Below are 25,743 nucleotides of genomic sequence, written 5' to 3'. Positions count from 1 at the left end.
TGTTGAAGTGCTCCTCTGCAGGTGGCGGCTCTCCATGCCTGTCCTCCTGAGCCTCCCAGGAGGTGGTTGGTCCTGTGAGGAGAGCCTGAAGGTTTCCCTAAGAACAAGCAGGAAGCTACCCCCTCTCTCCGTGTCCCCATCTCCTACCTCCATTTTGGGTTTTAGCAGAAACAGTGAGCTCTTGAAATTCGGGGCCTGGTATCTACCTCTTATTCCACACACAAGCCCTTCCTTGCCATCTGGCCTTTGTTTAGTCTTTGCTGAATTCCTCATGGGGAGGAGCGGCAATACCAACACCTTTATATTCCCCTGCTGGCCCTTTTACAAGGTGGTGTTGTGGGTCTCCCTCAAAGAGCCAGTCAGCCTTTAGTCCCCCTGAAATACTATCTAGGGCCCCAGAATATCCCCTTGTACAAAATTCAGGAACACAGACAGGATCCTATGATCCAGGCCACTTTGCTTTGATTGTTTTAAGCAAGAAGCACCTAAACTGCTGCTCTGTATGAATTCATGTTAATTTGTTCAAAATTGGGTTTTGCTTCATGGCCACACCTTTGGGGTCTGAGGAACAGATAACCCAGAAGAAAAGCCTGGTTTTTACTATTTTTCTGTGTAGTGTTCTACACAGCCATTGCAAACCTCTCGGGTTTCTTCTTTCCTGAGGAAAACAGTCTCCCTTGTGTGAGGTACCCTCTGTGGGAGGACAGGGGTGATGTGTTCTGTAGAAACAACACCCGAGAAGCATTGCTCTCTCCTGGCAGTCAGTGAGGAGCTGCCCAGAGTCTAGTGGGAAGGAATGAGAAGTACGGTGAGGATGAGGGGGTGGTGTAGGAGGGGGTGGTGTAGGTGTCCCCTCGTTAGGGGGCTACATATCCTCGGAGATGGAATCTTTACTGTGAGAACATCTGTGGCAGTGGGAGGGGTTCTCCAGGGTGAATTCTTGTGTACTGTAGTACAGATGTGGCCTCTTACATCCAGATGTGCTTCTTCCTATGGTTTTGTTCTTTGTTTTTACCTTCATGAGGGGTTCATTGCTAGCAGTGGTAATAATACTTTTGTAGGTAAAATACTCTTCCCATCCAGGCTGCTCAATGCTGAATGGGTAATTCTTTTCCTCCTCATGGTGAGGGCCAGAGGGAGACTCACCACTGGGAGCATGAGCCTGACATCATCCTTGTTGCCTGTTCTCTACATTCCTTAGGAGAAGGTACCAGAAAGCACAGCCATGCACATTGGTCAAGGTCATAAGGTCTTATTAGACTCTACTAAAAACATTTTGAGACTCTTGCTTTATCCTTTATCTATCAGCTTTTTGGGGTTTTGGCTGAGCCATTAGAAAGGAAGTTGCACACATTAAGACAGAGTCAGGTTTTAGCCTGTACTCCCAGAAAGGGCTTCAGAACCTCTTGCCCTGGATGCACCAGCTGCCAGTTGGGGCAGAGGTGGAGGCTAAAGTGGGAGGCTTCTTAGTTCAAAGTCATCCCAAGGTCAAGTTCATCCATTTCTTTGATAATAGCAGGTTTGTTGGCAGGCTCTATGGCTACTTGGGGCTTTGTTCAGATGCTGCCTGTCATATGTCCAAGGAGCCCGGCAGAGTCTCGGTGTTAGTCACTGCCTCCAGTGTGGATGGCTCACATGATGCCTCTCTGATTTTGTTTGGAGTTTAGAGCAAAGTTTATGGTTTCATTTTTGGGGCAACTTGCAGTTCTGTATATTTCTCTATGGCAAATAAAACAAATTGAATTTCTTCTCTTTGATTGTGAGTTCCCTGATAATGGGACATCATGTCCTATATATATGTCATATATATTTTTCCATCCCCAGTGTTGAGAACAGAGTTCTTTGCTTGAATTGACAGCTTAAAGGGGGAAATACACAAAGTTGAGGCTCTACTCTCAAGCAGAGACCACTCAGGAACTTTGTAGGGAGAGTGGGGCCAACACACCTTTGATCTGTCTTTTCTGAAGAGCAGCATACAGCTCAGGATTGGTTGAACTAGCTTGTCTTCTGAGCTGTGCCCTTGGATGTGGTTAAGAGGTCAGCCCAGAAGGCTGTGCCCAACATGGCTGATGCCCACAGGTGTACCTTCTCATGGTTATTCCCTTTGGGGAATAACAGGCTGGAACTTTCCAGAAATGTAGTTGTTTGGTGTGTGTGTGTGGAGAGACAGCGGTGGGTCTTGGCCCAGGTGAGCATGTCGCCCTCAGAATACAGGCTGTGCTGCGTGAGGATCTGGAGCCCTGCCTAATTGCTGACTCTTCACTCCCTGGCACCTGCCGGGTGCTGCTGTCCCCTGCAGGGTCTCTGAGTGACAGCTTGCAGATGCCCACCTACCTGTAGTGGGCCAGTCGCAGTCTTATTGCAGGACAGTGGTCAGAGTTCTTTTTGCTTTGGTGGCAGTACAGTAGAGTGTCACTTGTTGGGTTGGGGCTTCAGGATCCTACCAGAGGTTGGACAACGGCTTGATTTTTATGGAAGGAAGATCACACAATGCCATATTCTCCCGAGGATTTTGCCTTCTATGCTTTTGGTTGTCTGTGCCCTCAGGGGACTTCCAGTTTCTCAAGCCCATGTTCCTTCATGTAGAGTGAGCGCTTTGAGAAGCTGGTGGCAACAGCTCCATGACCCACCAGGTCAGAAGCCACTGGAAGCTGAAACCCCCACATACTTTCTGGAAGTTCCTTGAGGAGACCCTGTAGCTTCACTGAGCCTCCCTGCCTGTCCTGGAGGTCTCTGAGGAAGGGGCTGTGAGTAGCTCACTTGATCCAGTCCTTACCTGAGCTCTAGGGTCAGAGTCTTACATTCGTGTGCTGCTCAGGGTAGGATTAAGGTCTCAGAGGCACAGAGGGGAAAGAATAAAACTGTTCTGCCGTCAGCAAGGTCTTTGTGAAACGCACCAGTGGTCATTGCTCAGACATTCCTCATGTCACCACCCTCCAGGGGAAAAGCACAGTCCGTTCCTTAGCTGGGCTTCAGAGGAGACCTTAAAATGCTACAAGCCATTGCAGGTGTAAGTCTCCTAAGATTTCTTCCTCCCCCCTGTTAGGTTATTTGAGGTAGAGTTAATTTCCTATCTGAGGTTTTTTTTTTTTTATGACTGGTAATGAGAACACTTGTTCTTTTATGAGATGCGTAGGCTTAACTGAAGGGATTTTTCCCTCTCCTGTGGCACTCCAGAGATGCAATCAGAAGACTGAGAAGGGCTGGTGGAGAAGCTTTTTCCATGATAGCTGTGAGGCCTATCCCTCAAGGAGTTAGGGGCTTGTGGGCAAATTGAACCTTGGGAAGAGCTAGCATGATGGGAGTGCCATGGCGGCTGAAGTCACAAGTCACCCACTGACGTCCTTATTACAAAGAGAAGACCATTCCTGTCCCCGGCTGGCTCTCAACTCTGTAGGATCTGACCCGTGTACCTTCTATCATGAAATATTACACCCTTGAGGCAGGGGGCCAGTTGGTTTGTGCTCATTGCCAATAAATCCTGGAGAATCAATCCTCCCTCCTTCATTGATGCAACCAAATTTTTTCTTGGCTTTCTCCCCCTTTTTTATTATTGAAAGCAATGTGAGAAAATATATAAGAGCCAAAAGCTACACCCTTTTAACACTTGATTACTGACAGCTTTCAGCAGAGCCTGAATTCTGGTGAGCCCCCCAGATTCTTGAGGGGGCATAGTCTCTCCCTCCACATCCCCTTACATTATGCCTGGGGTGTTTGAGGTGAGGGAGATCCTAATCTACTGAGACAGGCCTGGGCTTTCATGGAGCCTTGGTTTGGCAGGGGGTGGGGAGGCCAGCAGTGAGTGGGCCAGGACTGGCTGGAGGAGAGCAGCCGTGGCACATACTGCACTCCTGTGCCCCCTAGGTAGCTAACAAGGGATCTGCCAAGCCTGTGGACATGATTCCCTTCACACTTGCAACTTTTCTTTCCTTGACATAGATGTGGGAGTTTAGAGACTGCTCTAGTGTGCAAATCCCTTTCAGTCTAGTGGCCTGAAATTGATTTCCAAGACGTAGAGAAAGCTGGTTTTGTTTAGTTAGAGGCTCCCATACCCAGCAGCTCTACCCATGGCTGGGGTCAGCTGTGGCTGCGTAGGAGGTAGTGGGGCAGAGCAGCTGGGACACCGATCTGGGTGCCATGGGTATGAACTCTCAGACTTACCAGGCATGTGATGTGGGGCAAGTGACTACTTCCCTGAGCTATAGTTTCCTTTACTGGAAAAATGGGGACATCGATGGGAACCACTGTTTGGAGATTGAGTCCAGACAGTGCTTAAAAGCACTGAGTATGTGTGCTTATTGTTATTTGTTGCTCTGATTTTATCTGACTTCTCAGTAGTTTTTGCCATGGGGCCAGAAGCTTAGAGAAATACGTTTGTGGTGTTCTAAATCCGTGGAGGCAAGTGCCCTGTGTCTCTGGAGGAATGAAAGATCTGGAAGGCAGGTTTAAACAACACATTAGATGTTGGTGCCCAAAGGTGCACTCTGTTTCCTCTCGTTCCAGGGCAGCATGCAGGTTCTGGTTACGTATGGTGGCGACCCCATCCCTAAAAGCCCTTTCACTGTGGGCGTGGCTGCTCCGCTGGATCTGAGCAAGATAAAAATTAATGGGCTGGAAAACAGTAAGTGTGTGGATGGAGGGGAGACAGGTCACCGAAGACCACCAACCAGGGCTGCCAGTTAGATTCCCTTCAAAAGACAGTTTGCAGAGAAGCAAATTGTGCCTTAAGAGACTTTGAAATGGGACAGATGTGGGTGAGAACTGGGGCCATGCACTGGGTAGCTCTGTGACCCTACCTGTGCTTAACCTCACCAAGCCTCGGTCTCCTCATTTTTACTGTGGAGGAGGGGTGGTCAAGAACACTTAACATTCACAGGAATATTTTGAAAGTTAAATGAGCTCATAATTCAGGGGCTGGCACATAGCCCTTGGTAACTGCCGGCATCGCGGTGGGACGTTTTTATTACAAAGAGAAGTTGGGACACATTGCCTTCTGGTGACTTTCTACTGTGTTTAGCTGTCCTTGGCCACGGAATTCATATGCGGGTGGACACTCAAGCATAAAAGCCAACTCTCTGGCACTCAGAAACCACAACCCCCACCCCACCCCAATATTCCTTTGGCTTGGTAGGTATCTTATTAGTATTAGCTCATTTCATTATTTTAAAATGTTTTAATTTGTTTTATTAGGGAAAATTCCAAACATACAAAAGGAAAGACAGTCGTGTAATATGAACACTGAAGTATTTACCACTTGGCTTCAAAAGTTCACCACATGATCATAAAATTCTTTTTTTATGCAAGTAATGCATAAATCCATTTTTCACCCAAAAAAAGTCACAGTTGAGAGTAAACTCTAGTCTAACCATCACCTCTTACTCTTCCTAGGGTTAACCAAAGTGAGCCGTTCAGTTTCTGTTCTTCCAGACCTTCTCTCTACATGTATACGTGCATATATGCCAGCAGAAAACATTTGGCAATGTTCATTTTGCATTAAAGTTATCCTGCTCTATGCATATGTCTTCAGCCTGCCTTTTGACATCAGCAGTGCATCTTGGAGAACATTCACATCTGTGTCCCCTTGTTGGCATGAGCTGCCATGTGGCCGTAGCCTGACCACACCACAATGGCACACATTCACCTGATTGCCTGGTCACGTGGGGCTCAGCGAACCCCCCCCGCCCCGGGCAGGCCTATTTGGTCTTGGTGGACCATGGTTGAGCACATTCACTGACCTGTGACTCAAAAGCATGATTTGTGAAGAAGGCCACCTCCGAGCTCTGAGCTCTCTGAAGCAAGAGCCAGATGCCAGCTTTGTCACTGGAGGGCTGAGCATATGAAAGTCATTATTCCAAGCCTTTCATATATCTCTTCATTGCTGCTTTCTATAAGATAGCTAGGGCTTCAATTCCAGACCAGGAAGGTGCCATGCAGATTAGGGCAAGCCTTTGGGCCATGGCGCTCTACGGCCTCCTTGCTTGTGATTAGGCAGTGCATATCTTGGGAGGCCCCCTGCTACCCTAGAGTCAGGATTTCCTTGGCTTGTGGTGGGGGCCCTATGCTCTCAGTGCTTTCATTTTGGTTCAAAGTCCTTTCCCCCATTCTTTTTTTAAAACTTTATTTATTTATTTGAGAGAGAGCAAGAGCACAAGCAGGAAGAGTGGCAGAGGGAGAGGGAAAAGCAAGTTCCCCATTGAGCAGGAAGCCCCACATGGGGCTCGATCCCAGGACCCCCAGATCACAATCCAAGCCGAAGGCAGCTGCTTAATGGACTGAGCCAGCCAGGTGCCCTAGTCCTTTCCCCCTTTTTGGCAAGTATAACACATGAGTTTTCCATGGCCCTGCTTTGCAGAGACCTTTCAAATACCAGCGCAGCCCAGAGAGTCCGTTTTTCAGACTCTCTTTGGTGCCCCTGCATTGGCCAGCTTGGTGACTTTTGCTTTGTTGGCTATGGGATTAAATTTGCTGCCAAGGATTATTAAATAAAACATTGGCTTATGGGGATGTTTTGATACAAAGTCAACACCAAAAGTAAGTAAAAGGAGAGAGAATGGTGTCAGATTATAAGTTGGCAGAGCAGAATGTGGGGTCAAGTAAATTTACGTGTGAGTCCCACCTTTGTGGTCTGCTGCATATGGCACCCTGCACACATTCCTTACCCTCTGAGCCTCAGTTTGTTAAAGCCATTGGTAACTAATAATACCCTAGAGGGTTGTGGTAAAAATGAAAGGAGATGATGTGCTGTCCTGAGCCTGGGGATAAAGTGCAGGCAGTAAGTAACCAATCATTATTGTATCCGTACGTGTCAGCTATCGTTGTCATCTGTATCATTATTAGCGAGTAGCTGTACTGGTCGTTATCCAGGTAAATGCTGATTATCCCAACTTGGTCTTTCTTCTTGTCCTTGGTACCCTTGCTTGTTGGACATGCCAAGATAAGGCCTCATGTCCAGGGAACCATCACTGTTCTGCTTTCAGCCGTTTTTGCTGCTGCAAAGGGTCAGCTCATCACTAGGGTGTATTCCTCTCTTCCAGGAGTTGAAGTAGGGCAGGGGCAGGAGTTTGCCATCGACACCAAGGGGGCAGGCGGCCAGGGAAAGCTGGATGTGACGATCTCGAGCCCCTCAAGGAAGATTGTGCCATGTCTGGTGGCACCCGTGGCAGGCCGGGAGAGCAGCACGGCCAAGTTCATCCCTCGGGAGGAAGGACTATACGCTGTAGATGTCACCTACGACGGACACCCTGTGCCTGGAAGCCCCTACACAGTGGAGGCCTCACTGCCACCGGATCCCACCAAGGTCAGCTTTGGTTTCTGTACCAGGACTTTGTCTCCTGTTGTCCAATATACCACTGTAGTCCTTCACTGATCCTGCGTGACAGTGGTCTTTGGAAAGTTATTTTCCAAGGAAAGTCCATTCTTAACAGCTGCACTTTATCCCCAGCTGACAGTAGTTTTCTGTTCTACATCTCAGCCTGAGGATTCCTTGGGCAGCTGGGTGTACTCCCCACTGCTCCTCCTCTTGCTCGCTGGTGGTGAGGCTTTGGTGAGGTACTCCTCATCCCTAAGTCCTGTTCCTCCCATTTGTTAGCATGATAGCAGCACTTGCTTCACAATGAGCCTGTGAGGGCAAAGTGAGAGCCCAGTGGCCGGCATGACAGGTGAGCTCACCCTGCAGAAATTATTTAACTCAATAGAAAAATAGATTAGGCTCATTATCATTTCTTCCTAGTAGCCCGGAATCCAGGGCTTTAGAGTATTTTCAGTGGTCTCAATAGCATGAGTCCTATAAAACTCTCTTATTTGTTGAATCAGAGATGAAAGCCCTGGCCCCACCCGCTTAGAAAAGTAGTTTAGTCTGTTTGGTTTTAAATTTTTGTATTAGACTATAGTGTTTGGAGTTTTAGGTTTTTAGAAAATTGAGAGGCAGGTACAGAGATTTCCCTCCTACCTGCTGTGCCTGCACGTGCTCAACCTCCCCCAGCAGAGGAGTACATGTATTACTATGGATGAACCTGCCTTGACATCCTGTTCACCCCAGATACAGAGTTTACAGGAGGGTTCACCCTGGGTGCTATGCATCCTGCAGGTTTAGACAAATGTATAATGACACATATCCACCACTCCAGTGTCATGTTTTATTATATGGAATTTGTTGAGAGGTGTAGCTGTCAAAGCAACAGAAAGGTCCATAAAACCATCCTATAAACGTTCAGACCCGCGTGTGTTTGTTAGACCAGACGTTAGGTCTCCACCTGCGGCCCTGTGGTTCAGAAATGCTGGGTGCAGCAGGAGGGGAAGTCATGCCCCGTGCTTCGGAGGGCTACGCCTCTGGGCTGTGGCTTTCAGGCGTTGTCTCCCTCTCATAGCTGTTCACAGCCTGGATGGCACTATGGCTCTCTGTGGTCTGTCTGACTCAGAGACCCCAGGGAGGAGGGCCACTCAACTAAGATGCAGCTCAGTGCTGATTGCAGGCTTAGGGGTTAAGCAGTGCTGGCTAAGCATCAGGCAGACTTTGACTTTTATTCTCTGTTCAAATAGGTGAAGGCCCATGGTCCTGGCCTTGAAGGTGGTCTCGTGGGCAAGCCTGCCGAGTTCACTATCGACACCAAAGGAGCAGGCACTGGAGGTTTGGGCCTCACCGTGGAAGGTCCATGTGAGGCCAAAATTGAATGTTCTGACAATGGTGACGGCACCTGCTCCGTCTCTTACCTGCCCACAAAGCCTGGGGAATACTTCGTCAACATTCTCTTTGAAGAAGTCCACATACCTGGTTCTCCCTTCAAAGCTGACATTGAAATGCCTTTTGACCCCTCTAAAGTCGTGGCTTCAGGACCAGGTCTCCAGCATGGGAAAGTGGGTGAAGCTGGGCTGCTGAGTGTTGACTGTTCAGAAGCAGGGCCCGGGGCCCTGGGCCTGGAAGCCGTCTCAGACTCGGGAACGAAAGCTGAAGTCTGTATTGAAAACAACAAAGACGGTACCTACGCGGTGACCTATGTGCCCCTGACAGCCGGCATGTACACGCTGACCATGAAGTATGGTGGCGAGCTCGTGCCCCACTTCCCTGCCAGGGTCAAGGTGGAGCCCGCCGTGGACACCAGCAGGGTCAAAGTCTTTGGGCCAGGCATAGAAGGAAAAGGTGGGTTTCATAAAAAAAGAGGGAGACTGCAAAATAACTTGGGACTTAGGGGTCACCAGAAATGCAGAGCAGAGCTGCAAACTAATATGCCCACTGGGGCCAGGTGGGGTATAAGAAAACACTCACCTGTGGTTTCTACAGCAGGAAGAGATGGACCACAGCAAAGGGGTGAGCATGTGGCATTTCTGCTGCCCGCCCCTCACTTTGTTTCTCTAGGGGGCATGGGGCTTATCACTGCCAGCAGATTTTCCTATTTCTCTGGCAAAGCCAGAAATCTTGTTTTTTTATGTGGAAATTCAAGATCTTTCATTTTTTGGCACTTAACTGACAAGGTTTAAAATGTGATACTAATACCATACTTGCTATAGAGCAAATCTGTCTTTTCAACTGTCGTAGCACTAACCCCACCTTTGTCCAAAAAGTATGCAAGGAGTTCACCCAAGATACAGAGTTTACAGGAGGGTTCACCCTGGGTGCTATGCATCCTACATCCTACAGGTGGAAAGGGCTGGGAGGAGGAGCTTCGACAGGCTACCTGGGAAGAAGGAGCTTTTACAGGGTGGTGGTGGTGGGTGGGGGGAGGTGGTCATTAATACTCTTGATTTGGAGAGTCAGAGAAAACAGTTGTCTATTGTCATTGAAATTAGACATAATATACCTAAAGTGCCAAGAACCCTAGTTCTTGGATTTGGTCCAAGGTCCTGGGTGTTGGTGATGTTCTTATCTGTGTGATTGCTCTGCAGATGTGTTTCGCGAAGCCACCACCGACTTCACAGTTGATTCACGGCCCCTGACACAAGTTGGGGGTGACCACATCAAGGCCCACATTGCCAACCCCTCAGGGGCCTCTACCGAGTGCTTTGTCACGGACAATGCTGATGGGACCTACCAGGTGGAGTACACACCCTTTGAGAAAGGTGAGATGACTTCTGCTTGGACACGACTGTCATTCAGAGCCATGCTGGGCCATTTCCTTTGGTGACTGGTACTGACTCCTACCCCGTGTTGTCTGGCCTGTCTCAGCAGAGGCATGGACAAAGTGACAGGGACACGTAGAAACCTTCTTCCCCAACAGAGCCAGTGCTTGCTCAGTGCCCGACATGTTGGGCCTGCTGTGTGACAGTTGGGCCAGGTTTAGTCTCAGGCTCCTCGAGCAGCTTGATGTCATGGCATATTGCCCATTTGTATAATTTTTTTTGCATAATCTCTTTCCTGAATATTAGAAATTTTTGAAATGTTTGATAAATCAGGAAAGGATAAAGAAAAAAATGAAAGTACCATATATTCTCATTACCTGAATATATAATTCCTATAAATATTCTGGTATAGATACTTTCAATCTTTTTATGTAGATGCATGTATATTCTATTTCATGGATTTCCCTTTGTCTCTTGGCTAACGACCAGATGGAGTTTTTCCAAATCAGGATAGTACATTTAAGATGACTAACTTGAATACAGACTTAGTGATATTTGCTTAAGGGAGAGGCCTGGTGTGTATGGGTACTGGGGAGGGAGGGTTATGTGGCTGCCAAGTGAACAGGAAGCATAAATAAATAGCTATATTTTTTTAAAAAATCAGATCAAACCGATACCTTTCTCTAACCTGCTTGTTTCAAATAATGTGGGGTAGCAGGTAGATGAGAATGCTAGATGAAACTCTACAGTAGAGTGTTATTTCCCAGAAATAGATGACTCCTGTGCAATTATGTTTCTGTTTGTCGTTTTGAACAGGTCTCCATGTAGTGGAGGTGACATACGATGATGTGCCCATCCCAAATAGTCCCTTCAAAGTGGCTGTAACCGAAGGCTGCCAGCCATCTCGAGTCCAGGCTCAAGGACCAGGATTGAAAGAGGCCTTTACCAACAAACCCAATGTCTTTACTGTTGTTACCAGGTGAGGAAGGTCCTGGGATCTATGTGTTGACTCTCTAAAAGGAGTAGCCTTAGGTAGTTTAACTGCTCGGAAGGAGTTGTATGGGTATATTCTGCATAGGTGTTATGGTCTCCCAACTTTTGAGAGGCTTTTTTTTTTTTTTTTTCATGGCATATAAGGCATGTTCTTTTTTTTTTTTTTAAGATTTTATTTATTTATTCATGATAGACATAGAGAGAGAAGGGGGACAGAGACACAGGCAGAGGGAGAAGCAAGCTCCATGCCAGGAGCCTGACGCGGGACTTGATCCCGGGACTCCAGGATTACGCCCTGGGCCAAAGACAGGCGCTAAACCGTTGAGCCACCCAGGGATCCCCAGGCATGTTCTTTTGTCAAGCCTTATGCTATACAGAAAGGCCAGTATACCTCAAAAAGTACCAGAAAGCCCTCACTTAAAGTCTTAAAATTGCTGAGTAAACCAGAACTAGATGGAAACTCCTTAACGTGATAATGTAGAAACATATAGCCAATTTCATAGTTAAGTATTAGAAGCATTCCTTCTAAAATTCATCACATGTCACATACCTGATTGTACTGGTAGTCTTAGCCAATACAATTAGATAGGAAAAAAAAAATGAAGGATAAGCATCGGAGGAGGGGTCAGAGCTGCCTTTATATTACACCGTTGAGGAATTTTCTGTGCGGAAGTGTCACAGTAGTTGAGCCAGGTTGGCTAAATGGGATTGCATATGGAGGGATTTTAAAATAATTTTGGCAATAAACAGACCAGCATGAACCACTAGAACTACTTTGCTTTCTTTTCCACACTTTCCAGAGGGGCAGGAATTGGTGGGCTTGGCATAACTGTTGAGGGACCTTCAGAGTCAAAGATCAACTGCAGAGACAACAAAGATGGAAGCTGTAGTGCTGAGTACATCCCCTTTGCTCCAGGGGATTACGATGTTAACATTACATACGGAGGAGCCCACATCCCTGGTAAGCTATCCCTCAGAAAGGTACCCAAAGAATAATTGATGTGGCATGAAAGCAGGTTTTGTTTTGCTTATCTTTGAATGGGAAAAAGAGTCTAATATTTGCAGTAGCTGCAAAGGGAGAATTTTCCTTATGGCTGTGTCTCCATGAATATCCCAACTCCCAATAGGACCAGTAACCTGGCGAAATGTGTTGGCTTGGCATTTTGACTGGAAGTGGTTGTTCACGTGTTGGAGGACCTCATGAGGTGTTGCTATGAAACATTCAACAACCTTCTGGCTTCTTATTTGCTTTCATGGAATTCTTGTTGGTTAAGCATTAGCCCAGTGTTTACTGGCCTGGTATAAACCCCTAGTGGGGTTATTTTTGATGGGATATGCTGTCTTGCCCGCTGTGGCATATTGGATTCCTCTGGTGGGCCAGCTGTGGTTGGTTGGTGGTGGCTTTTGGGTCAACTAGATCACGTGGGATAAGCACATCAGGAAGAAAAGCTGCCGTGATTGGTTTTAGATGTCTGCCTGGGGAATGCTTGGTATCTGCCACCTAAAGTTCTAAAGTTCTCCTATTACTTCTTGGCTGCTCTCATGCTAAGTTCAGACACCTTCCAGGGGAAGCTCTGACTTGGAGATTAGCCTCAGAGGTAGTCTATTGTCATCAGCTGCTGACACTGAAATTCTCAACTGTTTTTCTGTGAAATGAAGGTCCCTTTTATTCCCCTAAACCCCCGCCTGGAAGGTGATGTTTGTCTTTGCCAGGGTCAGCCATTTATTTCAGTTAGCTGAAAAATTTGATGCCATTGAAACCCAGCTATTGTTAAAAAGGCAAGACCTCTACTCTTTTGTGATCTCTTGATCTACCACTCTATTTTACAATAGATTTTGAGGCAGGCCAAGCAGGGACATCTGAGTTTGTGTGGCAGTTACAAGTTATTAATTTTGCCAGCCTTCTTGGAGAGCACAAAGACTCCTCACATAGCAAGAGGCGCATGTCACCCCTTGGTGATGGACTTGGTAGCCTGAGGAGGCATGATGTCAGGGACACTGGGGCTCCTATTTCTGGCTCACCTCTGGGGGGTTCTTACTTGGTCCATGTTGGTGGGGGAATCCCATGAGGATCTCTGGCCCAGCCCTAGTTTTTCTGTTTAGTACTTCTCTTGCAAATCCTGATCACACAACATTTTCTGTTTCCTTGCTCTTTTTTTTTTTTTTTTTAATGATATTTATTTCGGAGAGAGAGAGCAAGAGAGCACACACACAAAGGGAGAAGCAGACTCCCTGCTGAGCAGGGAGTCCAGTGCAGGGCTCAGTCCCAGGACCCCAAGACCATGACCTGAGCCGAAGGCATACACTTAACTGACTGAGCCAGCCAGGCACTCCTGTTTCCTTGGTCTTTAAAACCAATACCTTCACAGAGTAGGAGGCCCCCAGTGTCCCTTTGGGGTCAGCCGTGCAGGAGGAGGACCACAGCTGACAGGGAGAAAGAGCAAGGCTTCACCCAATGGCCAGGGAACCAAGCAGGCCATTCGTGGCAGGAAGCTGTGGGCTGTGTTGTAAGGCAAGGATTCCAGGAAGCCCTCAGGAGCTGTTTGGGGAGAGGATATAAGATGTGGGCCACAAGGCCCCAGCCACCTCTGCAGCAGTCTGCACTCCTTCCTTCCACCACTCAGCGTCCTCCTTCCACTTCATTGACAGCCTGCCTTCTCCCTCACCTCCAGGGCTCTGCATGTGCCTATCACTGTGCTCAAAACCCCCTCCATCTGTTTCCTGGGTGCTATCTGCTCTCTCTCATCTCAACTTAGATATCACTGGAAAGCTTCCTCTGGCCTCCTGAAGACCAGATTTGTTGCCTCTTAAGTGCTCCACCAATGTTTATACATGCCTCCAACATCTGTTTCGTGTGATGTTCTACTTCTAGTTTTCCTCGCCCTTCTCCCGCATTGTGGGTTCCGGCGGGGGGGGGGGGGGGCGGGGGGAGGCATTAACCACTCTGGGCCCAGCACATGGCTTGATGCCTGTGGAGGATGCCCATGGGTGCACACAAGGCAGGCCTCCTGGCACTACGTGAGCTGTGCTTAGAACCCTGGGACCTCTTTTCCAGGCAGTCCCTTCAGAGTTCCTGTGAAGGATGTGGTGGACCCTAGCAAGGTCAAGATCGCTGGCCCTGGGCTGGGCTCCGGTGTCCGAGCCCACATCTTACAGTCCTTCACGGTGGACAGCAGCAAGGCTGGCCTGGCCCCACTGGAAGTGAGGGTCCTGGGCCCCCGAGGTGAGTATACATCCTGCCTTCCTGCCAGAAGCTCTGCCCCAGTGGGGGGCAACTGTGACCCAGCGCAGGCACTTTATTTTTGAGTTTGGTCATGAACTGCAAATTTCTTAAGTTACTTTATTGCTCCATATCCTACCTAAACAGGAGAGGCTCCTGCTTTTATTTATTGATTTTTAAAACTTTTACTTCTATATTTTGAGAGAGAGAAAGAGTAGGGGGAGCCGCAGAGGCAGAGGGAGAGACGAATCTTGATCAGTCTGCCTGCTGAGAACGGAACCTGATGCAGGGCTTGATCTCACAACCCTGAGATCATGACCTGAGCCGAAATCAAGAGTTGGATGCTTAACCAACAGAGCTACCTAGGCTTAGCCCCGAAGCTCCTGCTTTTAAAAGCAGGCAGACCTCTTATTTCTCTAGTGGTCTTTCCATTTAATAACATGTCTCTCAATGTCTTTGTAAATTTTCATTTTTCTTAAGCAGTGAGATGAAGCCAGTAGGATTTGGGCTCTCACATGTATGTTTCTGCATTTGTGCAGTGACTGGGTTTGGCCTAGAATTTGGGTGCGCAGTAGGTTCGGAAGTAATGCAAACTTTTTTTTGAGATGCCTTATAGCACCTTGTTCCACATTGGTGCCCATGTGAAACACACCCCAAATTTCTAGAAATGACAGCTACGCAGCCCATGGGACGCATGCCTTTGTCATTGTCCCAACTTCCTGGAGGGAGAGGATCTCTTAGGAAATGGCCTTTGTTGACAATTTGGCCTGCCTTGTTGGCAGCCTGGAACTGGGGTTTGGTATGACCAGCAGGCCATTTTGGGACAGAGCCCTGAAGTGCATTGAAATTTACCTTATTTGGTAGGCCATCACATTTCCTCTTCCGGTATTTAAAATGTGCCATTCTCTCCCTAATTTCTTAAATTATCTGGATTTTTCCCTAGTGATGTGTTAGCTTTACAGAAGTGGCAAACGAGGGTTTCCTTCTTTGAAGAGGAACTTTCTACTTAATGGGGTTCAGCAGGAGGTTATGCCCTTTGAAGCTCAGGGCAGATGTGGTTTGAGGGAAATGAGGTCATGGGGCTGGAATCTGATTCTGCATAGTTACTGAGCTTTAAGACCTGTGTGTGTGTGTGTGTGTGTGTGTGTGTGTGTGTGTGTATGAGAGAGGGGGGAGGCTTTACTTAGATATCTATCTCTATTATATTATTATGGAAGCCTCAGAAGTAACAGCCTTTTAATTTTAGCTGATGAGATGGATTCCCAGTCATGGCGCAGCCCCTTGAAAGCCATTTCAGAGTTCTTTAAAGGTGACCCGAAGGGTGACTTTACGGAGACAGGTTTGCATATTCCTATTGGCTGCTGCTCTAATATATGTGATCTGAATGCCTCTTGCTAGTCTTACCCCTAAAATTGCGTTATTCTTGCCTCATCTGCTTTGCTTAATGAGTGTGCCATGCTTTGCTTAACCTACCTTGCAATCGACCCATTCTTGATGCTCATGTTCAGAACTGGGATCTGGAATCTACCAACCCAATGCCTGCCTTGATTATGCTTTAACATAGTCTCTAACCATCCCCCGCAGGCATCACTTTGAAGATCCCCTCACCCCATGAGATTGGCATCCTCTCCTGCCCTGCACCTACACCCAGCCTGCTGGCACCATAATGGTCTGTGCTCAAAGGTGACCATAAGTTTGACTGGCCAGCCCATTAGTTAACTTTTGCTGTTCAGAGTTGTGGACTCTTTGGCTGTACCTCAGCTATAGAGTAAAATTGCCACATCCCAAGCATGCCTCACCAGCTTGAAAGGGGATAGCATGCCTACAACACGTGTCTTCGCACAAGCACAGGCAGTCTCCGTAATTATATTCAAGGGCTCAGTGAGTGTACTTTAGCCAACAGAAAGCTAAAGGTGTCTCTTGGGGTCATTTCTGCAACCATGAATTGGGGATCCTGTCTCCTGTGATTTCTTGGGCCTCTGATTATGGCCTGCTTGCCTTTATGTTACTCATAAGTGAAAACCAATAGCTCTTGGGGATGAATGTGATTCTGTTCAAGCTAAGCTGAAGGTGGAGTGAAGGAGAGTCTAAGCAGTTCCTCAAGACCTTTCATTTCTTTTCTCAGGCCTGGTGGAGCCAGTGAACATAGTGGACAATGGGGATGGCACACATACAGTGACCTACACCCCGTCCCAGGAGGGGCCTTACATGGTCTCAGTTAAATATGCTGATGAGGAGATCCCTCGTAGGTAAGCTCCTGACACTTATAGAAGGGGGTCCAAACCAACCTGAAGCCCACCCCTCTGTAAGATTGGCCAGCACTGTCCTGGTGACCACTCATCCATTCATTTATCCATCTGTCCATCTGCCTAACCTAACCATCCACCCATCTATCTACCCATCCATCCACCCATCTGTCATCCACTCACCCACCCACCCATCTGTCTACCCATCCAACCATCTGATCAGCAGGTATCAGCGAGAACCTGCATTCTATGCACAGGTGTTACAACACACTAGCCTTGATATCTGTGGCAAATCCTCTCTTGGTATCCTGTACCCTCCTATTTTGTTCCTTCTGGCCATCTTTAATTTAAAGATGAGCTGAAATTAAGGAGTTGAGAATCTTTGAAGAAACAAGGAATGTGTTAATTCATCAAAGTTCTTTCCAGTGACCTTGCAGGTAGTTCTCTGATTAGAGCAAAGATTTTTTACTTTTTCACTTCTTTACTTGAGGATTTGGTTGACAGTAGTATTCCCAGAGGGTATTGGATAGAAACCTTGTTCCTCATTCAAACGAATATGAAATGTTGCATATGCTCTTCCTCTCTCAGAACAACCTCCAAAGGATTCTTTTTATACCCCTTGGGATGAAAAAATTTTACCCATACCCCCAATATACACATTTTTATATAGAGATACACATATAGCTCTAAGTATGTAGCAGTATGTAATTTATAAATTACATTTATGTATTACTTTGCTAATAGGTAGTTTGCCATCTGAAGCATATTAAAAATAGAAGAAGATGAGATAAAATGATAATTTTATCATTCCAGCATTGTTTCCTAATTCCACTATTCCCTTCCCATTTTGGTGAACATTTTCTTAGCATAACAAAAATGAGTTAACCGTGTCTCCCAAACTGAGTTGGGGATTAGTGTGTATCCCGTGGAATGCACTCACAGAAAGCATATGACGGTCACATGGTTTTAAATTTTTGCTGGATTTAAAGTACATAAGGCACTCGCTGTCTTACCTGCTATAGAAATCCACCCCCCTCAAGCCCAGTCTTTTTGTGTACGGAAGATCAAATGTAGCTGAGATGACGGTGTCCACACTGACTGGGATATGTATGTGTCTTTCAAGTCCCTTTAAGGTCAAGGTTCTTCCCACATATGATGCCAGCAAAGTGACTGCCAGTGGCCCTGGCCTCAGTTCCTATGGTGTGCCTGCCAGCCTGCCTGTGGAATTTGCGATTGATGCCCGAGATGCTGGGGAAGGCCTGCTTGCTGTTCAGATCACGGTAACTTTGAGTTATTTTCTAGAGTCAAACTTGATTAATAAAGACCTTAATTCTGGGCCAAGGATAAAAACAAGATTTTTAATAACCAATTTCTGCCCTGATACAAATGTTTGATGGATTTTGTTCCCATCAGAGAGTCAGTAATTGTGCAAGAACAAATATGCTTGCCTGAGCGAGATGTCTGAAGGTGTGGCTCCAAGGACCATGTTTGAATGAATCTCATGTATTTTGATCTCTAGTATTTGATCTAGTATTCCTCTGCTTTGGTTATAAAATGCTTGAAATGACTCATCAGATTAATTAGGACTAAGGCGCTATGTATATAAGAGTTCCTTCACACAGGGGACAATTCTCTCTTGTTAAAGAAGCTCGGTGGCAAGTCGCTTGGGTGCCATGTGGCTTCTGTCCTGAGGTCTCTTCATGGACCATGAGCTGGTACACATGGCAGGCTGCCAGGAGGAGAAAAGGCAGAAGGGGAAAGGGGGATTTTCAACTCAATCAGCAATCTTGAGCAACTCTGTATGACTTCTGCTTCCCTCTCATTTACTGGAACTTTGTCACAAGTCATATGGCCGTAACCTAGTGGCAGAGTTTGCTAAGAAGTGGAAGCAGTGCACCCAGCCAAGAATTGGCAGCCTTTTACTATAGAAAAGAGGGACAGTAGATGTGGTGGTGCAAGAGCAGGAATCTCTGCCCACTTGTCTTTCTACCTTTCAGTTGATCCGGAGCTAAATCACTACTTGTTCATGTGACAGTAAAATTCCTAAAAATTGACCATGTCCATATGGTGTTAAAAAGATCCGTGAGCCTCTCCTCTCCCTACACAACCCCCCCAAAAGAAAAGATTGTATTAAACCATTAATTCTATCTCCTCCTGAATAAGACATAAATTAATAAGCAAAATGTGCCTCAGTTTCCCATGAGTGGTTTTTACGTCTTGATGACAACATCCTAAGTAGCATTTCTCTGTGATCCACAGGACCAAGAGGGAAAACCCAAAAGAGCCATTGTCCACGACAATAAAGATGGCACGTATGCCGTCACCTACATCCCTGACAAGACCGGACGCTATATGATTGGGGTCACCTATGGCGGGGACGACATCCCACTGTCTCCCTATCGCATCCGGGCCACACAGACTGGAGATGCTAGCAAGTGCCTGGCCACAGGTGAGTGTGGGTTTTGGAGTCAGAAAGCCAGGGGCTAGCCCTTCTCTGCCACTTAATGGCTGTGTGATTAGGACAAGCTGCTCAACCACTCTGAGCTTCAGTCAGACTTAGATGGAAGATCTTTCTGAGAACTTTTGAATTCAAGAAACTCTTCTCAGGATCAGAGACTGTTTCACAGGGTCATTGCAAAGATTAGATGAGGTCAGGCATAAAAAATGCTTAGCACAGTGCCAGGCACATGGAAGCTATTATTATGTTACTTTTGAAGTGGGTGCGTTTGTTGAGATCTCAGCTGTGGCAGCAGCTCCCATGAGAAGCTGCAAATGTGTGCCTTTCCTTTCATGAGTAAATGGTTTAATTATTCAAGATTTATTCAGGAGCAATTCAGGTCAGCATTAGAGAAACGCATTCAAGGATCTAGGTTTTTCCTTAGCACTCGAGACTATGCCCATGCTCTCAGAATATCTCCAGAAATATTTGAACATCACACTCCTTTTAGCTTCTGAGACACGACTGTCTAAGACAACCACGGACCCTTTTGTTCCTGAGAATAGCTCTTGCTACTCTCATACTATTCCAGCAGATTCCAAAACATGAATCCCCATCTCTGAAATGAAACAGATTTGCATCTCTTTAAATTAAACATAGGTCTACCCTGGATGTGTTCTCTCTCATATCTTATCTTGCTCTAAATGGAGAAAAGCTTTTGGATTTTAGAGTAAGCTATAAACTGCTCAAGATGGTGATTTGGGGCTGAAAAATTGAGAACTTTCGAACCACTGGCCAAACCAATCCACCCTAACCCTAGGTCTATGCTCTGCCAGGAATGATTAGATTGCCTTTACTAGCCTGTAGGAATGATAATATTGGGCAGGGACTTATTCCTTGCACTCTGGACCCTATTCCCTCCCTTGCTGGGGCAGATCCTGAGCAGAATCATCTCTCAGCCAGGGGGCTACTGGAGGCTACGTTTCTCGGTCTGTCATTCAAGGCCTTCCACAGACTGGCCCCAGATTCCCTGCTACTTACCATTCCCAGTAGTGGAATGTGAACAACATGCTCTTAGCATTCCCTGTTGCTTCTACACACTTTCTGCCTTTTTTTTTTTCTTTTTGCCAATAGGCTTTTAGTTCACTAGTCTGCATTCCCTGCTGTGTGGTTCCCACGTGAAAGGGTGCCACCAGTCAGAGAGAGACTGGTCATGGTTTAGGGACAGGGGTGATAGGTCTCCCCTAGCCAAGAGTACCTGTCCTTCAGAACTCAGTTGCTACCCGTTTTCTCAAAAAGCCCTCTGTCGGTGTGGCAACCGTGGGATACAGACTCCTGGACCTTTATTTATAGAGATGTGCTACAGGACACTCCTGAAGCACGACAGATCATTTTTTCTGTAACTTAGCTCCCCCTCTGTGTGAACACAGCACATCAAGCTGTGTGGTCCTTGGTGCCAGGCCTGCAAAGTCTGTGAGATGAGGAACATCTTGAGAGCAGAGACTGTGTTTGGTTCCCTTTTGTGTGTACCTGGCCCTTAAGAAAATGCCCCGTAGATGTCTGCTTCGGGAAGCTGACTGTCTTCCCCAGACCCCTGAATGCCGGCAAGCCGGGTCCAACATGTGGTTGACACTCAGAGCTTGTTTAGTGAGTAACGGATGGAATGGTCCCGTGAGCAGCGCCTTCCCCGGGTGATCTGTGGGACAGCCCCTTGTGGCCGCCGTCGAGGGGCGAGCATTGACGACACAGACCACACGAAGGCGTGGTTTGTTCTCGGGCCTCCAGGGCAACTGTCCGCGGCTGGAGCTTCCATTCCCTTCTCCTGAACTTTTCTCCAGGCCCTGGAATCGCTTCCACTGTGAAAACCGGCGAGGAAGTGGGCTTTGTGGTTGATGCCAAGACCGCCGGGAAGGGGAAGGTGACCTGCACGGTTCTGACCCCCGACGGCACCGAGGCCGAGGCCGATGTCATCGAGAATGAGGATGGCACGTACGACATCTTCTACACGGCCGCCAAGCCGGGCACCTATGTCATCTACGTGCGCTTTGGCGGAGTTGACATTCCCAATAGCCCCTTCACCGTCATGGTAAGGACGATTCCTTCCCTAGAGCACTCTGGTACGACAGGCAGCGATGATAACAGCTGCCATCTGTTAAATCCTGGCTACAACATCCCCTTCCGCTTTTTTTTTCGTTTTCTTTAAAAAAATTTTTCTTAAGCAGTCATGACCTCGTACAGTCCCAGAGTAAATCTCTTGAAATCCGGAGACCCTTGGCTGTAAGAATTTTTAAGGAATCTTATTAGCCATCGAAGTATCCATCATGTGAAGGATCTTAGGCAAGGTCCTGGCATAAGCCCAGTTCAGAAGGATACACTCTGACCAAAAAAATGTGTATAAGTAAGACACCACAATTTTTCATCCTGCTAGTTCTTCCTCCTTCCTCCTTCCTCATCTCCACGGCCTGGAGGAGAGAGGTTCCTGATGCCGTTATGTCTGGAGACTTGACTCCTACCCCAGGACACAGAGTGCTTCCAGCTCTGTTTTAGAAAAGATTCAGATGTTGTAGAGATGCGGGAAGCAGCATGTCTCTTGAATAGGAACACCTGGAATGAAGGGTTCCAGAGAGGGTGGGACTCCTTCATATTCAACGAGTGACTTTTGGACTCTCCACTGATTATGAAGGTTCTTTAATCAGGAAAAGATTAGAAACCTCATTTGACCCGTAAAACCATTGTCGGCCCTTTTGCAGGTGAGGTATAGGAACAAGGCTCAGAGTCAAGTTCACTGAGCCCAGTGTGCCTGCTCTGGACGGCCACCGACTGCCCCTCACGTGGTGTCCTCTGATGTCACGACAGCTAGCCACGCCTGACCACAAAGTCCTCAGGCCTCAGTGACCTGGCTCCACACACAGCCCACGAAGCCCCTTCTAATGATTTCACTTTATGCAGCAGCAGAGAAGGGACTTGTTCCAAACAGAAGCCCGTGCCTTCCAAACATCTATAATCTGTTGTAGCTTTTTTTCCCCTTTCTGTAGATGTTTGTTTATCTGTAAACATTCTGCCAGAGATCTGGAGCCTTTTTTTTTTTTTGGTCTCAAGGATGTAAGCACTTGTCAACTTTGACACTGTTCGTGTGGGAGTGTTTTTCTCCTTCAGGGCAGAGAGAAATGCAGCTAGAGAGTTTATATTGTTCTTATTTACAGAGACGGGTCCCAGTTGTAGTTTCAAGAATTTGTTTTAGTCTGTAGTGGGTTTTATCTGGTTGATTAGAATAGCAGCATGGAAGAGCAGCCCCTGGGTAGAGGCCATAGCCTTGCTGGTGCCAAGAGCTAGGGATGGGTTGGGAGGGTCCGAGTGAAAAAGTCAGTGTGAAAAAAATCTTGAGCCATTTTAGCTGCTGCAACAGGGGCTCAAAGTAGGGGCCACCAAACTCATTGGGAATGAATGTCCCCTCAGCTCTGGATTACAAGGATATTTTGTGCAGACACACTGCCCCCTAGCCACTACTGAAGGCAGGAAAGGGGCCTGGGGTGGGGGTAGGTCACCCACAGTACGGGTTTAGGTCTGTATTCTCCCAGAAAGTTCCAGACTTTCTCCAGCCTTACCTAGATGGACTTTCTTTGCATGTGGATTCCCTGCCTCCCTCTATAGACTTGTGGCCAGAAGGACGGGTGCACCCAGTACTGTGTTCAGAGCTCACGTCTCAAGGAGCCCCAGCAGGGCTGGTTCAGTTAAATACATCATGAAGTCACAGGTCTAGCGGCTTATCTGCTCATCAGCATTGAGAAGTCCTAGGTCCCAGTTCATAGTGTGGTCAGTGAAAGATCTTGCTCCCGACCACTTTGTCCGCACATAGCGCCACTGTGGGAGAGCCCCAGGAGGCAGGGATAGGGCTGTTCCCCATGTGGAAGCTTACAAAGCTGCCTTTCTAAGTGAAGTCCCCTTTCTGCAGATGCTAAAATACACAGAAAGGAGTAAAGCAGGGATGTAAGCCTTCCTCCAGGGGGTGGCCTTCCAATTCTTGTTGATGATGGTAGAAGAGGGGGACCCTCTCTTATCAGGTTGATCGGAGCAGGAGCATAACGTCTATGGTTTAAAAAAATGAATTTATAGACTTCTATTTTATTTTTTTAAAAGACTTCTGTTTATTATTTTTTTAAGATTTTATTTATTTATTCATGACAGAGAGAGAGAGAGAGAGAGAGACCCAGGCAGAGGGAGAAGCAGGCTCCATGCAGGGAGACCGACGTGGGACTTGATCCCGGGTCTCCAGGATCACACCCCAGGCTGAAGGCAGTGCTAAACCGCTGGGCCACTGGGGCTACCCGAATTTATAGACTTTTTTTTTTTTTTAATTTATAGACTTTTAAAACATTAATACCACAGACCTTTATCAAACAAGAGGAAACCACTTTCCTAGTTCCATGCTGCAGAAGTGACTAGTCCCTATTTGCACAACACACCCATCAGCTTGGTGCAAGGGATCGTGTCATCCACATACACTTGTTTTCGTCTCATAGGCATAGGCACCCTTCCACATTTCATTCATCAGGCTTGGTTGCTTCTTCTAGTGTACAGGTTTGCATAATTTGCTAAACTGAGTCTCTGGCGGATGGACATTTTAGGTTACATCAAGTTCTCTTGACCACAGACAGCTCTAGTAAAATCCATGGCACATATCAATTACCTATGGACTTTCGGGTTACCATTGTTATAGGCTTGCTTCCTAGAAGTGGCATCTCGGGTTCAAAGGGCTTGGGTGTTTGACATTTGGAGAAAGGGTGCCAACTTGTTCTCCATGAGGGGAGGAAGAATGCAGGATCCTGCCAGAGCGAGTGGCTCCCTGCTGTACCAGAGGGAGCAGAGACAGGGAGGAGGCAGCCCTCAGACCTTAGAACCTACTAAGTAGCAGTGTCCCTTCAATGTGATTCCCAACTAATCTCCATTTGCCACCGACCAGGCCACGGATGGGGAAGTCGAGGCTGTGGAGGAGGCTCCGGTAAATGCATGTTCCCCTGGATTCAGGCCCTGGGTACACTTTTTTTTTTTTTTTTCCTATTTGCGTTTCTGTGTTTACTCAGCCTTCATTTCAGAAAAGCTACAGCCTGCTTCTGGGGATTGCTTAAGCCCTCTGGGTGTCCTGGTCATTGGTTTGTCCCCCACTGATTGGTCCATCACAATGATCCCCGCTTCCTCTGTAATGAGACCCACCTGTGTCATCGTATGCGCTCCACGAATCTCCAGCCGTCATATCTGTGATCACGCTCAGTGTAGTTTGTCACCGCGGTTCAGAGGAACCTGGACTGTCTTCAGCCCTCCTGCTGACTCTCAAGGCCGCCCCTTGCACATTTGGTTTCTGTTCAGGGGGAAAACCACCTGCTGCTACTTTCTGCCACTTAAAACGCACCTTCTTTTCCAGGCCACAAGCAACTAAACCTTTCCAGGTGGAGCCTCTTGGGACTCACAGACATTGCTGTCTCTCACTTTTTCACTTTCCCATGAGCACTGCTGGGAATTTTACAAGCAAAATGCCTAGTGACTTTTTAGCAATTGGTCAGCATGACTTCTCCAATCCTTCAGGCTCTGCTCTGGCCCTGGGGCCAGTTAGACAAAGCCCATCCTCCATGGATGGACAGCCACATTCCCAAATCCTGGCTGCACTGACTTGCAAAATTCCCAGTTGCTCTGCCCTCTGTTGCTTCACTGGCCCACACTGTTGTCCACTTTCCCCAGTGACAACTGCTTCCTGTTTTTAGGTAACCGAAGAGGCTTATGTCCCAGTGAGTGACATGAACGGCCTGGGGTTCAAGCCTTTCGACTTGGTCATTCCGTTTGCGGTCAGGAAAGGAGAAATCACTGGTAAGCACTGTCATGAAAGCCACCTTGTTCTCCCTGGATTGTACCAGCTTTCCAGAACAGTGCCTGGGAGGTGGTTCCACTTGTCCCTAATACTTGGGGTCCTGAACCCAGCATCCCTTGTTCTTGCTGTAGGAGATTGGTCCAAGAGCCCCTGAGATTGCAGAATGTTCTCTGTACATTATGTGGTGTCTCTGAAGGGGGTGATTGATTTATAACTTGTTTACATCCTGGAGAAGGCCGGGGCTTCTCTCCAGGTTAAGAACGGCTGTATTAGATCCCTCTTGACTGTCAGGTTCCTGTCCTGCCTTTCTTCCTGCCTTGTCTTATTCTTGCACCTTTCCAGATGTGACATTGACACTAAAGTCTATATTGTGCAAGACTTTCTTTCTCTCCGAGCCTCCTTTTAATGTCTGTTTCTCTTTGAGTTGACATTCTGCTAATGCTACTGGCCTTGTGGTCTTTTCTAGTCAGTACAAAAGTAGATAACTTTTGACTTGAGTTGCCTGCTGCATTTTGTGGAGGAAAAGGAAACAGAACAAAGGCAAACATGTCTCTTTTCCTGTTGTGGATCGTGGATGCTTTAGGCAGCCATGAGTGCTCTTGCATCTGAAGGCCACCTGCGCCTTGGCACTCAGCTTCTCCAGGGCAAGTCGCTGGGGGGCTCATTGCCCTGTCTCCCTGTGCTCTAACAGGAGAGGTCCATATGCCTTCTGGGAAGACAGCTACACCTGAGATTGTGGACAACAAGGACGGCACGGTCACTGTCAGATACGCCCCCACTGAGGTTGGGCTGCATGAGATGCACATCAGATACATGGGCGGCCACATCCCTGGTGAGTCAGGCTTGGCACCTGGGGCAGTGTGCCCTGCAAGATGACGGGACGTGGGGCCTGAACATCTGGGAGGTTTGCAGAGACGTTCAGCTAGCTGACGTG

The 25,743-nt window shown here is 47.4% G+C and overlaps 1 protein-coding gene across 8 annotated transcripts in view; it reads left to right on the top strand.

Annotated features, from left to right (window-relative positions):
- Nucleotides 1-25,743, top strand: part of FLNB (filamin B) — a 138,535-nt gene that overhangs the window by 88,035 nt on the left and 24,757 nt on the right. For 3 of the 8 annotated variants that reach the window (XM_025456321.3, XM_025456318.3, XM_049098309.1), the window contains exons 19-33: nt 4,504-4,621; nt 7,035-7,297; nt 8,539-9,136; nt 9,880-10,053; nt 10,870-11,032; nt 11,847-12,007; nt 14,102-14,269; nt 15,513-15,605; nt 16,392-16,515; nt 17,636-17,792; nt 18,772-18,961; nt 20,788-21,035; nt 23,910-23,981; nt 24,706-24,808; nt 25,501-25,641. In XM_025456321.3, coding sequence (XP_025312106.1) covers nt 4,504-4,621; nt 7,035-7,297; nt 8,539-9,136; nt 9,880-10,053; nt 10,870-11,032; nt 11,847-12,007; nt 14,102-14,269; nt 15,513-15,605; nt 16,392-16,515; nt 17,636-17,792; nt 18,772-18,961; nt 20,788-21,035; nt 23,910-23,981; nt 24,706-24,808; nt 25,501-25,641 — 2,773 coding nt within the window. The remainder of the gene's footprint in view (nt 1-4,503; nt 4,622-7,034; nt 7,298-8,538; nt 9,137-9,879; nt 10,054-10,869; nt 11,033-11,846; nt 12,008-14,101; nt 14,270-15,512; nt 15,606-16,391; nt 16,516-17,635; nt 17,793-18,771; nt 18,962-20,787; nt 21,036-23,909; nt 23,982-24,705; nt 24,809-25,500; nt 25,642-25,743) is intronic. The other 5 variants (XM_035702622.2, XM_035702623.2, XM_025456319.3 and 2 more) reach the window with 5 other exon arrangements.

This window comes from Canis lupus, chromosome 20 (genome assembly GCF_003254725.2).
Source record: "Canis lupus dingo isolate Sandy chromosome 20, ASM325472v2, whole genome shotgun sequence".
Classification (NCBI taxonomy): domain Eukaryota; kingdom Metazoa; phylum Chordata; class Mammalia; order Carnivora; family Canidae; genus Canis; species Canis lupus.
The sequence above is the reverse complement of the archived record's forward strand: the minus strand, read 5'-3'. Positions and strand labels throughout refer to the sequence as shown.